At 33.9% G+C, this 16,364-nt stretch overlaps 1 protein-coding gene across 2 annotated transcripts in view; it reads right to left on the bottom strand.

The window, feature by feature from the left end:
• USH2A (usherin) overlaps window positions 1–16,364 on the bottom strand; it is a gene marked incomplete at both ends in the record, with an annotated part of 772,061 nt that overhangs the window by 666,479 nt on the left and 89,218 nt on the right. For both annotated transcript variants that reach the window (XM_082613798.1, XM_082613799.1), the window contains 4 exons: window positions 11,423–11,516; window positions 12,651–12,872; window positions 13,341–13,525; window positions 14,495–14,789. In XM_082613798.1, coding sequence (XP_082469924.1) covers window positions 11,423–11,516; window positions 12,651–12,872; window positions 13,341–13,525; window positions 14,495–14,789 — 796 coding nt within the window. The remainder of the gene's footprint in view (window positions 1–11,422; window positions 11,517–12,650; window positions 12,873–13,340; window positions 13,526–14,494; window positions 14,790–16,364) is intronic.

The following is a 16,364-nucleotide window of genomic DNA, read 5'->3' as shown; positions in this document are numbered from 1 at the left end:
TAATTTGTCGAGTTTTCTGGCATTTTATGACCAAATCATCTTGTCTTCATATACTGGCAGTTCAATTATTTCTCTTAAATATTTTTATTGAATTATAGTTAATTTACAATGTTGTATTAGTTTCAGGTGTATAGCAAAGTGATTCAGTTATATGTATTGATATATGTGTATATATATACACATACATGTATATAGTCTTTTTCAGATTCTTTTCCATTATAGGTTATTACAAGATATTGACTATAGTTCCCTGTGCTATACAGTAGGTCCCTGTTGGTTACCTATTTTATGTATAATAGCGTATATATGTTAATTTCAAATTCCTAATTTATCTCCCCCCTACCCACGCTACCCACTTTGGTAACCATAAATTTGTTTCCCATGTCTGTGAGTCTATTTCTGTTTTGTAAATAAGTTCATTTGTATCTTTTTTGTTGTTTAGATTCTACATATAAGTGATATCATATGATAGTTGTCTTTCTCTGACTTACTTCACTTAACATGATAATCTCCAGGTCCACCCATGTTGCTGCAAGTGGCATTATTTCATTCTTTTTTATGGCTAATATTTCATTGTATATATGTACCACATCTTCTTTATCCATTCATCTGTCAATGAACATGTAGGTTGCTTCCATGTCTTGGCTATTGTAAATAGTGTTGCAATGAACATTGAGGTGCATGTATCTTTTCAAATTAATTTTTCTCTGGATATATGCCCAATAGTAGGATTGCAGGATCATATGGTAACTCTATTTTTAGTTTTTTAAGGAACCTCCATACTGTTCTCCATAGCGGCTATACCAATTTACTTTCCCACCAAGAGTGTAGGAGGGTTCCTTTTTCTCTACACCCTCTCTAGCATGTATTATTTGTAGACTTTTTGATGATGGCCATTCTGAGTAGTGTGAGGTGATACCTCACTGCAGTTTTGATTTGCATTTCTCTAGTAATTAGCCAGGTTGAGCATCTTTTCATGTGCCTGTTGGAATTATTTCTTTCCAATTCTTTAAGTGTTTATTTCTTTTTCCTATCATATTGAACTGGCTATATCCTTCAAAAATTTGTTGAATAACAGACAATCTTGCCTTATTGCTGACTTTAAAGGAAACCACCATTATGTGCACTGTTGTTTCTAGAAATTTGTAGATTTTTTTTATCAGGTTAAGGAAGTCTGCTTTAATTCAGAGTGTGTTGAAAATATTAATCTAGATGGATGTGAAATGTTGTCAACTGTTGTTTTCCAAATCTATTGAAATGAGCATGTTTTGCTTCCCTTCATGAGTTAATGAATTTATTAATACTAAATTTCACTTGCATTCCTGGGAGAAACCCAATTTGGCTACTGTATATTATTGTATTTATAAATAGCTAGATTTGGTTTGTTATTATTTTAAAATTTTAGTCTTATGTTTACAAGTGAGAATGATCTATACATTTTCTTTTTTGTACTGTCTTTGTCTGATTTTGTTTCCTGGCCTCCTCACTTCTATTGATAGAATTCAAAATAAAGATCTGTGCCCTCAGATAAAAACTTGGCATGCTGTATATTTAACTTATTAATTGCTGTTGAGTCTTCTCTCCCCACCACCAACGCTTAAGAGAATGCAAAAACCTCTTCAAGAATAAAAATTGTGCTTTGCTCAGAGATGTAAATCTATTGCTCAGTAGATGAGTACTCAATAAAATTTTATTGGATTAACAAAAGATTCATAATTTTTATTGGGGGTTATATTCTCTTATTCTATTTTTCTTGATGATTTACATAATGGTGAAATGATTCAATGCAGTCATTCACTGAAAACTATTTAGTTAATGCCTACAATGTGTTCTGATTACAAATTCTATATAATTTGTTAAGGCAATCTTTATTGATTAATGCATGATCAATGTTTATAAATTTTCCACGTGATCTTGACAAGAATGTGTATTTTTTCATTGCTGGACACAGGAATCTACTAGTTCAGGCTTCAAATTAGTTCAATCCTCAATTACTAAGGTTTTTCTTACTTATTTGTTCATTTTTGGACTGCCTGTTCGATCAATTACTAATGAGATATTATTAAAGTCACTATATTGATGGTGGATTTGTCAATTTTTCCTTCCAGTTCTGTCAAATTTTGCTCTGTACTTTTGAATCTATACTATAAGATGCATATAAGTTTAGAATTGTATCTTTTATCATTATGTAATGCACCTCTGTATCCCTAATAAAACTTTTTAAAGTCTATTTTACCTAATATTAACATAGCTTAAGCCAGCTTTCTTACATTTTCAAACTTTGTGTGTGTGTGTGTTTTAGGTACATACCTCACAATCTACAATCAGTGTCATACTAAGCCATACTGAAGCCTGATCCACCAAAATATGTACTCCTATATACACTTATAAAATATCCTCCTACAGTTGGAACCAAGTGGTCTGAGGGCACACATTGTATGATTTCTTTTAAGTTTGTTCAGGTGCGTTTTATGGCCCAGAATGTGGTTAATCTAGTGAATGTTCCAAGTGAGCTTGAGAAGAATGCATATTCTGCAATTGTTGGACAAAGTAATCTACAGGTGCTCAATTATATATCCAGTTGATTGAAAGTGTTGTTGAATTCAACTATGCCCTTACAGATTTTCTGCCTACTGGATCTGCCCATTTCTGAGAGAGGGGTGCTGAAGACTCTAACTATGACAGTGACTTCATCTATTTGTACTTCCTCTTCTATCAGTTTCTGCCTTATGTACTTTGATGCTCTGTTGTTAGGCACAAGCACATTAATGATTGTTATGTCTCCTTGTAGACTTGACACTTTTACCACTATGTAATACCCCATCTTATCACTAATAATTTTCCGTGCTCTTAACTGTGCTCTGTCTGAAATTAATATTTCAGAATTTACTCTAGTGTTTGTTTGATTAGTGTTAACATGATATATCTTTCTCCATTCCTTTACTTTTGATCTATATGTGTCTTTATATTTAATGTGGGTTTCTTGTAGACAACGTATAGTTGTGTCATGTTTTTGATCCTCTCCAACGAACTCTTTTAATTGATGTTTAGGCCATTGATGTTTAAAGTAATTACTGACATATTTGGAGTAATGCCTATTGTATCTGTTACTCTTTTCTATTCATTGCCCTCATTCTTTGATTCTATTTTTGTCTTCCACTCTTTTTGCCTTTTGTTGTTTTAATTGTGCATTTGATGTGATTCCATTTGCTCTTTTTTCTCAGCATATCAATTATCCTTTTTTTTTCCTTTTTAAAAAAGTGGATGTCCTAGAGTTTGTAATATACATTTCCAACTAATTTACAATAATTTACAACTAATCTAAGTCCACTTTCAAATAACACTACACCACTTCATTGGTAGAATAGGTACTTTAACAAAACAAAGCACCCCTGGATCCTCTATTCTGTCCCTTGTATCATTGTTGCCACTTGATTCACTAATACATAAGCTATAATCCTCAAGTATGGAGTTGGCCAAAAAGTTCATTCAGGTTTTCCATCTTACTGAAAAATCTGAATGAACTTTTGGGCCAATCCAACATATAGTGCAATTATTTTGAACAAATTGTTATCTTTTAGATCAATTAAAATAAGAAAAACAAATGTTTTATCTTCACTTATTTCATCTCTAAGTCACTTCCTTTCTTTATGTAGATCCAAGCTTCTGATCTATATCATTCTCCTTCTCTCTGAAGAACTTCTTTGGTCTCTGAAGAACTCTCTGAAGAATTTCTTGCAAACAAGTCTACTGACAACAAATTCCCTCAATTTTGTTTGAGAAAGTTTTCACTTCTCCTTCACTTTTGAAGGATAATTTTGCAAGTTACAGAATTCTAGGTTGGTGGGTTGTGTCTCTCAACACCTGAAATATTTAATTTTCCTTGTGTGCATGGTTTCTGAGACGTCAGAATTAATTCTTATCTTTGTTCCTCTATAGGTTTTTTTTTTTTCCTTTCTGGTTTCTTTTCAGAGTTTTTCTTTATCTTTGATTTCCTGTGGTTTGAATATGATATATCTGGGTGTAAATTTTTGGAATTTATGTTGCTTGGTGTTCTCAGGCTTTTGGGATCAGTGGTTTGGTGTCTGATATTCATTTGGGAAATTCTCAGTCATTATTGCTTCTTCTTTTCCATTTCTTTCTTTTCTTTCTAGTATTTCCATTATGCATATATTATATCTTTTGTAATTGCCCACAGTTCTTGGATATTCTTCTTTTTTTAAAATCATTTTTCTCTTTGCTATTCAGTTTTGGAAGTTTCTATTGACATATCCTCAAGCTCAGAGATTCTTTCTTCAGCCATGTCCAGTCTACTAATGAATCCATCAAAGACATCCTTCATTCCTGTTACAGTGTTTTTGATCTCTAGCACTTTTTTTTTTTTAGAATTTCCACCTTTCTGCTTGCATTACCCATCTGTTCTTCTTTATTATATCATTTTCCCATTAGAACCTGTAGCATATTAATTATAGTTGTTTTAACTTCCCAATCTGATCATTCCAACATTTCTACTATATCTGAATCTGGATTTGAAGTTTGCTCTGTCTCTTTAAACTGTACTTTTGGTCTTTTAGTATGCCTTCTTATTTTTTTTTGAAAACTGCACATTATATACTGGATTAAAGGAACTCCATAAAAATAGGCCTTTAGTGATGTGGTCTAAGGTGTGGGGTGTGGGGAAGTGTTCAATAGCCCTATAATTAGGTCTCAGGTTTTTAATGAGTGTGCAACAGTCCCTCAGTCTGACCCCTTAGACACAGCAGGCTGACTAGAGGGGGCTGGAGTCGAATATTTTCCTTTCTCTTAATTGTATTTTAATGTCCATTTTAGGAGTATCTTGCTATTTTATACACTCCACCAACTGTAATGCTATTATTAAGAGATTACATTTATTATTAAATATATCATTATTAAACAATAATATTATTTAATACAGCTTATATATATTTACTGGTTCACTTGCTTATAATTCCTTCTTGCATATCAGGCCTTTTTTTCTGAAATCATTATATTTCTTTATGAAGTATAGCCTTTAAAAATTCTTTTAGTGAATCTACTGGTGGTAAAGTTGATAAATTTTTGTTAGACAAAAATGTATTTTTTCTCCCTTATTGTTAATTGATAGTTTAGCTACAAATATAATTCTAGGTTTGTTGGTTACTTTCTCTTTGCAATTCAGAAGTATTGTACTATTCCACTGTCTTCTGGCTTCTATTGTGGATTGAGATATCCAATGTCACAGTTTCTTATAAATTCAGATCTATAAATAATTTATCTTTTTCTCTGGTTACTTTTTACTATCTACTCTTGGTCTTTGATGATCATCAGATTCATTATATCTTACCTATGTAGTTTTTTCATAGTCTACTTAGGATTCAGAAGAATCACGCCATTCCTCAGCTTTGGACAATTATTTACTCTTATCCCCTTAAATAACATATTTCTTCATTTGTATATGTTCATCATCTCTATTTATTTCTTCTATAAAGCTGTCTCAATCTATCCCTTTGATCCTAACCTCTTTTTCACATTTTAAACTTGCATTTTAAAGACATTTATGTATATACCTATCTCAGGGAAACAAGTATAAGTGTTTTTCAAAGATTAATAATATCATCCACGTGTCAGATAGGAAATGAAATTCTTGACCTTGACTCACTAAATGTACATCTAATGGAGATTCTATAATACAAACTGCCAGAATGCTAGTTACATGAAAATGAATTAATTCATTAGTGTTACAAAACTATCGTATAAAATGAAATACATTTACAGTAAAAAATTTCTGTGAGCAAACAGAAAACATAAGTAGTCATAAAGCTCAATGTGTAATAAAAATATGATACAAGTTAGTCATGATGACTCATACTTCTGGACTTCAGTGCTCTAAAGGAATACACTCTCTCAAATAACAGGAAATATTCATTTACATAAAAAGCAATGTAGAGTGTGATGCTGGCACCATTCAAATTATTGAATGGTAGGAAAGTTTATTATATAAAATGCTTTAAGCTGGCTCTGCTATTTATAATACTAACAAAAATGCATACTGATGGTGTGATTTTAGTTAAAATTCATAAAATCCATGATTAATGTTATAAAAGGGTCACAAATCAGAGCCACAGAATAAAGGAAGTATTCATGGTTCCTAATAAATTGCTCTGTGAATGCTTGACCACCCCTGCAGACAATGATGTCACACAATGATGAAAGACTAGTTAAGTAGCCAACAAAGTGCCAGTGCTTGGCAGAGGCAGTGGTCAGCGCATCATTCTTGGCCCAGAGCCCTTGAAAGGTGCATGCAGCTATTAAAAGAAAATGAAAAATTCTAAGGATGCAAGTTTCAACGGATAACACTTTTCTTAAAGCTAGATTCTATCAATACTTGAACTCTTAGACCAGGTAAAGAAAGTGCCAGACAGGAGGAGAGAAGAAATAAGACCGATATTGTAGCTATGCCACCATGTTAGTTGACATAGACTAGTTAGTTCCATACACAAGCTTCCAATTCCTAGGTTGTATTCTGCCCCTATGATATTAACACATATTTTTTGATAGTCATAATGGACTTCCTGAGCAGGTGGACCAGAGGTACTTTATTACAATAAAGCTAATAATACAATTAGTTAGGAAATGATCTATAAAGTACAAAGGAGTTGTGGGGATGGGAGGTAGAAGCTGTCAACGACAAATTGGCACTTGCCATGGGCACTGGCCATCTACCTCCACAAGGATTAAATCACGTGCTGCTGCAGCTGCTGACTTTCAACACCCCCTGAAAGGAGCTCAGGTGGAGAGCAGCAATGAGGCACTCTGTGCTCTGGGAAAAATGGGTAGAACAGGTCTTCAGATAGATATTTTCAGGAGCCAATTTTATGAGCCCAATTCTTGTATCTCCTCATATCTAAAAAAGCACTAAAATCCTTCACGGTGATGTCTGCTCCTCGTGACTAGTAGAGACCTTCTGTAAAAAAAATATGTGCTTGACTGCATGTATTCTCACTTCAGCAAAATCACATATATACTGACCTTCCCCCCTACCTCTTTGGAGAAGTTTCTCAGAGCTATCTGAAATGCTGTCTCCCGGGCTGAAGTCCTCATTTTGCCCCAAATAAAACTTAACTCACAACTCTCATGTTGTGCATTTTTTAAGTTGACAAAGCCTATGTACCAAAATAACACATATTGAATAACTTCATGATAGGAAATTTTAGAACAGGCAAAATTAATCTACAGTGACATTGAACAGATTGGTGGTTTCCTGGGATTGAGGTTTGGGAGGAGACATTGACTATGAAGGAACACAAAAGAGTGGGGAGAGGAAAACATTCTATATCTTGATCATGGTGGTTATTACACGAGGGGATACATTTGCCAAAACTCATCAAACTATACATTTTTAAATGGGTATATTCTAATATACACAAATTATACTTCAAGAAAGTTGATTTAAAAAGAAAAAACAGTAGTTCTGCAAGATGTTCCCATGAGTCATATTTGGTAAAGGGGACAAGAAATCTCTTTGTATTATTTCTTACACTAGTATATGAATTTACAATTATCTCAAAAAAATATTTAAGTTAAAAATACATATAAGTGGGCTTCCCTGGTGGCGCAGTGGTTGAGAGTCCGCCTGCGGATGCAGGGGACACGGGTTCGTGCCCCGGTCTGGGAAGATCCCACATGCCGCGGAGCGGCTGGGCCCGTGAGCCATGGCCGCTGAGCCTGCGCGTCCGGAGCCTGTGCCCCGCAACGGGAGAGGCCACAACAGCGAGAGGCCCGCATACCGCAAAAAAAAAAAAAAAAAAAAAAAAAAAAAAAAAAAATACATATAAGTGAAAATAATTATCCAAATAAAATAAAATTACTCATTTTAAAACAGGATCAACAATCATACGATCCATGCAAGTTCAATGCCATGTAATCCTGAAATCTACTTTCAAACATTCAACTCTGCTCAAAAGTTTTTGAATAGTATCCAGTCTGTTGGGATTTGTTATTCCATAGATTAATCCTAAAATGGACCAGTAAATTAATTACTCACTGCTTCACTCATTTGGAGGGAAGAAATGTGACAGTATGCAAAAACTATTCTCTATTAATGAAATATGCCATTCTTATTTATTGCATACATAATAAATTAAAGTCAAAGCCTTAAAATTGCCAATACCATACCAAAATATGTCAGAGTTCCCAGTCCAACAGCACTGAGGAGAGTCAGTGAGCCTCCTGAAGATAAATGCTTTAGGTTTCACAAAACATTTAAGAAAAAGTGTGCCTTTAAGTTCATCTTAGAATCAGTGGTGTTTTTGGTAATAGATTTTCTTGAGTTGTTTTTGGTTATTTGTTAGTTTTATAATTTTATGAATGGACAAAATAAATAGGAGCTATTAAGAAGACTCCCAATCCAGCTATACCCAAAATAATTAATCATGTATTCTGGCTACTAGTGTAAGTCTCAATGTTAGTGAGTTTTGTTTTCTAGGGTTCAGAAGCTTAAAAGTGTCTGAAGACAGGTAGTTAACATGAATGAGGTCACCTAGATATAAAGCTAAGGACAGTAGTAAATTTAGCAGCAACTGAACAGTGATAATTCTCTGAAGATGGTAATTGCTACCCTGAGTTAGCCAACTGTTGCCATGGGGAACATGGGCATAGTATTGGACTACTTTCTAATTAAGAGAACTCAGAGATGTAACCAAAAAAAAAAAAAAAGAAAGAAAGAAAGAAAAGTGAAAACTTTCACTGGAAATTAAAGAAAAAAATATTTAAACACTGTTCCCACCTGAGGACCATCAGTTCCTAACATCAACTTTATAAACAACTAAAGAATGTTTCATACAGAAAATTCTCTAGAATGGCTACATATATGAACTTGCTTCTGAATTCACCATTCCATTCCTTTCCCCCGACTTCATTCATTTTCACTTCCGCTAAAAACACTTTCTCATAGGACTGACAATTGCCCAGAACTGGCATATTCTCAAATCTTACGTTTTCATCTATTTACCAAATGGCTGTAATATAATTCACAAAAGCACTGTTTATTGAGTAATATTATTAATGGCTAGCATAATACTGTGAAATTGAAGACATCCTTTTTGGATTATGTCCAGAACTTTAAAAAGAACATTGGTTCCAATAGGATATGAATGGCTTATACCAAAACTTATTATTTTAAAAAGTGGAACAACGTGAAAAGCATTTGAATAAATATATTTTCAAATTATTTTAAGACAACTTTTTCAGACCCCTAAGTCCCACATGTATTAAAATATCTAGAATGATAACAAAAGAGAAGCTCATGCTATGAATGCATTATAAAATCATTTTTTATTTTCAACACACCGTTGAAAATATCATAAGACTGAGAAATCATTCAACTTAACAGTCTATTTATTTTTTCCCTTCAGCTGCATTTGCCAAACTTTGGTAAGTGAATGATATTTGTTGCTTTTTTATTTATGGCTACATTCATGAATTATCAAAATATGACAGGAGGAAAATAACAGAAAAGTCAACTTTGAAACTTTTGTTCTCAAAAGGCACTTAGTGTCAAAACAAGAAGCATTAAAACATATTCTCAACCTAAATTCTAGTTAATTATTTCACTAGTTCATAATCCAACAGTCACCACCTGAGACCAAGTCTGAAAATCCCAACTTGACTTCTGAAACCAATCCTAAGCCGTGATACATTTAATGGCTGTATTTTTAAGGGGAAGCATGAAATCACGCAAGAATCATAAAATATCAATCACTTAACCGTGAGCAGTTAAAGAGAGAAAAGGGGAAAAAAATGGAATGAGGCATGAAGAGGAAGAGAGATGGGGGTGAGGGCAGAGGAGAGGAACTAACTAGTCAAAATAAAGCAAGAGAAGCTCAGATAACAGCATATCAAATGAATGTATTAGCCAGTCCTCAGTTTGCATTTACTAGACAGATTCAGATCAAAGTGCCCTATTCAATTCATCCCAGAGCATTTTTTAGTTAGGTAATTAGTAGGTTTGGAGAGGAAGGGTGAGGTTAATGAAAGAAATCACTGACTGCCAGGAAAGAAGTGTCTATCTTAAAGGATTAAAAGGAGAAGACACTAAGAAAAACCGAATAAATGTCACTTTAAAATCAAGAACAAATCAAAATCCCCAAAATTTAAACACACAATTATGGCTGAATAAAGAGTGAGTCAATCAAGTTAATCCAATTAATTTCCTTTCTGTGACAATATGATAAGCCATACAATGAAACATTAAAATCAATGCTTTTTCAAAAGATTTGTTTTCATGACATACTAATCAAATCAAACACAAAGCCTCCACCTGAGATTTAGAAATACTGTTCTAATCATTATTTTAATAAATTTAAAGTTATTTTTACACTTAATTCTTTAAGTGCCTAGATTTTTGTCCATGCCATGAGGTAGGCCTCGAACTTTATTTTCTTACAAATTGGCAGCCAATTGCTTCAAACACCATTTACTGAAGACGCCATACTCTTAACTTTTATTTTTGGTATAATTGTTACTGCTGCTGTAACCCTCTTTCATATGAGCTGTTACTGATATTTACGCTGAATATTTCTAACAAATCTGTCTCAAATTTTTTTCATTTATCTCTTATTCCTAAAGATGTAGCTAAATTTCCACTTCAACTATGAAACTTACCCTGATGATCATAGACAAGCTAAAATAATGTAATTTCTAAGTAATTTTACTGTAGATTTTCAAATTAACTACTTAAAATTCCTAATATCAGTAATGAATTAAACTTGATTGATGCAAGTACATAAAGATCTCTCTATATACCTTTGCACAAATTTCCCCTTTAGGTGTAGTAATGTGACCCTTGTTTTTTTTAGTGTCATCTATTCAGATACCTTAAAAATTGTTTTATAAAATATGATAAACATGATAATGCTGATGAAACAAAGATGAAAAAAGAAAGGGAAAAGAAAATCTCTGGGTTTAGTTATTAGCTGTTATTTCTCCCTTAGAGTATTTTTAAATGAAATTTTCAAATTTATTGATGGCTTTAATTTTTCTCTATGAAAAAGTTTTCTGAAATAATTAACATTTTAAGTTCATATCAATTTACTTTTTTTTTTTTTTTTTTTTTTTTTTTGCGGTACGCAGGCCTCTCACTGCTGTGGCCTCTCCTGTTGCGGAGCACAGGCTCCGGACGTGCAGGCTCAGCGGCCACGGCTCATGGGCCCAGCCGCTCCACGACACGTGGGATCCTCCCGGACCGGGGCACGAACCCGTGTCCCCTGCATCGGCAGGTGGACTCTCAACCACTGCGCCACCAGGGAAGCCCAATTTACTTTTACTCATACCCAGAAGTTAGACCAAATCAAGTTTAAGAAATTTATATTCAACATCCCAACCCCTCTTTTTTGAGATTTCCATGCATAAACAGAGAACTCACATGAAGTCCTTCAGTGAAACTTTCCCGAGAGCAGAGGCATCTATAGGGCTGGCTTTTCGTGTCACAGTTATCAGCATGACCACAGCACTGACACCTGTGAACATGAGCATCAGACAACTCCTTAGAAACACCAGCTCAATCACGAATATATTTAAAGACCTACATATATATATATATATATATATCTCCACTATGTGAATCCAACAAGGGAGACAAATGTGTTAATCAACACAAAAATTAGTTTCTCTTTAATCATGTGTATATTCATAACAGTTTTAAATTAACTTAAGTATGGGAAGGACTGTCATTAATATCCAAACCACATTGACCATGAAGGTAATTTTCAAGCCCATCTTGGGTTGTTCACACCTATATTAACCATGTGACAAACCTGCCAAGAAAAGGCATTTACTGAAACTACTGAAAACACAGTTAAGACTATACAGTTCAGAATAAACTGGAATTTAAAGTTAACAAATTCCAATTTTTTCCCCAAAATTAGATGGTGAAAATTTAATAGTATTAGTTTTTCATTGTGCTATGACTTAACAAATAACACTTACATGTTGATATTCTGATGTGTTTTGAAAGATGTTCTTTATTCACAAGATATATCATTCTTCTAGCACAAACCAATTTTAAATATTGTCTATATATGCACAATTTCCATACTAGGGTGTATGCTGCCTCCTAGTTCTCCAGCTATTCATTTGTTTAAATTTGTTCTCAATTAGATCAGATATCTATAAATTACTTAGAGTATATGAGATTTCTCCTTTAAAGGAAAACAGATATTCCTCATAAAACTGTGAATTGTGGACTCAGGGAGACCAAGCCCAGCACTTATAAACTAGCTGGTACAATAGTAACTCTAAATCTAGCTCCTGCTCTTTGATTTCAAGAATACTTGAAAATTATAGTCCAGAACAAACCAAGCAAAATATTTGGTACATATTTTCTAAGTTGGATTCATAGTATCATAACTTCTAAACCAAACAGCTTTTGAAAATTGATTTTATAACAATGTGATATTATGTACAGCAAAGACTCGCATACAAACCTCCCCACAAAATCTTAAGAGTATGAAACCAATTCAGTACATGAAGATTAGAATCTGGCTTGCTCTAAAATGTTAGTTAATGTATTTAAAAATAAGTATGACAAAAGTCTAATTAGAAACAATATTCATAATGAAAAGCACACTCAAAACCTTGGTGATGAACACTACCTTCCAGTGATGGTGATTTCATTGACCCCGTAGTATCTGTGTCTGGGGCTGACAGAAGTCTCAGTTGTATGGTACTGTCCATGGAAATGAAGTCGTACTTGTGTGGCCTTTACAAACTCTTGAAGAGATGGGGTATTATAGAAATTATTGTATCCAGGACGATGATTTGGTCCAGGTGTTAGGATGCTAAAGGTGACATTACCACGGGAATATGGAGTAAAACTGTTGATGAAATTTGAAATCATAAGATATTCATATTTTTGACAAAACAAAAATCACAATACAATATGAATAATAGCTTAAATTCTTCATGCTGGGACAACAAACATATTCCATATATTTCATATACAAATAATATAAGAGCATTACAGAAAAATATAGTAAAACATTTCCTTGAGGACATAATAAAAATCCTATTAATATAGATAACTTGGTAGACAACCTGAAAATCAATTTTAAAGCACAAGCGAGACTGTAAACAAGAGATACTCTAAAGTTTTACAAGAATTTTAAACATTGTTTAAAATTCAATTTAGGGAGGAGTCCTAGAAAAATCTGCCTTAAGAAAGTTGGTGGTAGAAAGAAGTCTCTAACAACCTGGTTAGCTTACATGTAGATTACTACTGCTCATTAGTCTCTTAAAATTAACTCCTAAATACATTCAAAGACAATCATTTAAAATATTCATACTTGGGAAGCTGAAGACAGTTGACAGAATCAGAATTTTCCAATTCTCCATTGTTTTTCATTCCAAAAGTGCTGCAATTTCTAGCAAAATACTGCCAATCCTCCCAGTCTAGGCTGTCGTCTTTCTTCCTTTGAATCCTTATTGCTGTTGGTTGTGGACTAGAGAACTGAATGATGATGTAAAACACCTGAGAATGGATGTTAATTATTGTCACTGAAGTTTTAAGTTTGACCCATCAGTATAAATCATGGAATTGTTAGATTCAAATATAATAGCTTACTTCCTTATAATGATAATTACCAAATATTTATTAGATATCCAGAAATTCCATAGCCATATAGTAAAGGCCACACATTCTATAACTGCATATATGTCCCTTTTCTCAAGAATTTTATAAATTAAGGTGGAAATTATTATTAAGTTTGTTATAAAGATGAAAAAAGAACATTACTTATATGAAATAATTGTTATACATTTCTTCTTAAGTAGTAATTTAAAATAAGGACCTCAGTTTTTACTAATTTGTGCTACTTAATATTGAAAAAATGTTTCAATATTTCATATAATTTTGACACAAATCTCTAATTTTTCTCTAAAAAATTAGGTCCTACATACCTTCTTTGAAATATTTTTATTTCATACATTATAATACACTACTTTAATAAGTTAATGGTCAATTGCCTAATTCAGTTTTCACTTTATAGTTGAATTGTGTTCCCAAATAGATGTGTTCAAGTACTAACTCTTGGTACTTGTGAATGTGACCTTATTTGAAAATAGGGTCTTTGCAGATGTAATTAAGTTAAGGGTCTCAAGGGGAAATAATCCTGGACGTCGGATGGTCCTCATGAGAGAAGAAAGTGAAAGAATTGACATACACCCGGAAACAAGGAAGAAGGCCGTGAAAAAAGGAAGTAGAGATTGGAGTTATGCTGCCATGAACCAAGTAATGCCAGGAGCCACCAGAACCTGGAAAAGGCAAAGAAGGATTCTTCCCCAGGGTCTTTAGAGGGAGCATGGCCCTGTCAACACCTTGATCTCATAATACTGATATTCAGAACTATAAGAAATTTCTGTTGTGTAAAGCCATTCAATCTGTGGTCATTTGTTGAAGCCACCACAGGAAACTAACACACATTCCACTGTTTCAAATTACCTGATACTGTCCATTTTCCAAATCTATTGAAATAGTCACTCCTTGATTAAGCTGGGTCATGTTTGTAAACACATGGGAAAGCCATGAAGTACCAATATTGTTATCATTGACAAAAGAAAGAGGATGGGCTTCAGGATTCAGCCGTAACACCCTATTATTGGTTGTGTCTTCTGCATCATTAGGAACACAGTACCGCTGTTCCAAACGAGGAACCCGAGGGTGGCTGCCAGGGCAACGGCAATGTGACTGGGTATGCAATCTGGGCAGATCTCCAGAGAAAACTTCCTGAATCTCTCTGTGGGAGTCAAGAAGCAGACGGTAAGGACCAAATAGCTCAACAGTCACAGATCTTCTAAGAGGTGTTACCAATGTCTATCACTATTTTGTTTTGATTTGCAGCCATTTAGCTTTAATAATTTTCTAAACAGAACATAAAATCAAAGTCATTCCTGGCCAAATAAACATATTCATTCTCAGAAAATGGATATCAAAAACATCAGTACATTTTTTTAAATGAAGTATAGTTGATTACAATGTTGTGTTAATTTCTGCTGTACAGCAAAGTGATTCAGTTATACATGTACCTACATTCTTATTTATATTCTTTTCCATGATGGTTTATCACAGGATATTGAATATAGTTCCCTGTGCTATACAGCAGGACCTTGTTGTTCATCCATTCTATATATAATAGTTTGCATCTGCTAACCCCAAACTCCCACTCCATTCCTCCCCCACCCCACTTGGCAACCACAAGTCTATTCTCTGTGTAAAAACAGTACTTTCTTAAGTGTTAACTTTATACATCAAGAAGCATGAACAAGTCCTTGACTGATTATCAAGATATTTATTAAGATATAGTATTTTACTGGGCTTATTTGTAATAAAAAGAAAGGCAACATTAACTTAGGTTGTTAAGCTGACTTACCACTGAGAGCGAACAATAATGTATTGAAAATAATGAGAGTTATAGATAGGGTCTCTCATTTATCCATGGGAAAGAAGTAAGAAAATAAGTATCATTTTATCTGCTGCTGTTTTAGGCAAAGGGACTGAGGCCAAGACCATTTGTCAATGGTTTCCTGTGACTCATCAGTACAGATTCTGGCACCCTAAGATGCTTCAATGGCTTCAGATCATATGGCCACTGCCAACAGTCAAAGAAGAATGCCAGTTTCAGGCAGATATATTTAATTTTTCCATTAAGGGCAATGTACTGATCTAGAGCAGAATCAATCATTCTATTTATAGGCATTCTTCCACATAGCACCTTTCCAGACATTTCAGATAGGCCAACACCAATAACCCAGGTCTAAGTAGAGAGACCAGACTTCTCTCCAACCCCACTGAAGGCAATAGAGGAGGTAGGAAGCTTTTTCATTCACTAAATCGCATAAAGGCACACCTTCTTCTTTAAATCTCATTCATAGTTTTCAATTGATATCACATGTTGCATGGGGCCAAAAGTGACCATCCAGTGAGACCTTTATCTCAGGGAAATCTTTATTTGCAATGCTGCTCATCAGAATTTTAGACAAAGGTGATTTAAAAGATGGTGAGGCTAGTGGCAGTAAATCTCCCCGACTGTGTTTCAGTGGTAAAGCATCCTATATTTAGGCATCACTAGACTACAGAGACTAATAAACAACGTGTATATTGATAATGGACTTGATAATGGACATACCACTGACCACTGCAGCACCACAAGAGCAATGCTTTTCAACTTTACAAGAGCTAGTCCTGTCATTTGGAAATTCACCATACTCATCTACATTTCCCTTAAAGAAATAGGAATAAACATCCTGCTTTGGGAATTGACTAAGAGCAACTCATCCATACAACGATTTACTATTATATCATCAAATCATAA

The sequence above is a fragment of the Mesoplodon mirus genome, assembly GCF_964341445.2.
Source record: "Mesoplodon mirus genome assembly, chromosome: 3".
NCBI lineage: Eukaryota > Metazoa > Chordata > Mammalia > Artiodactyla > Ziphiidae > Mesoplodon > Mesoplodon mirus.
This window is presented reverse-complemented; position numbering and strand designations above follow the sequence as displayed.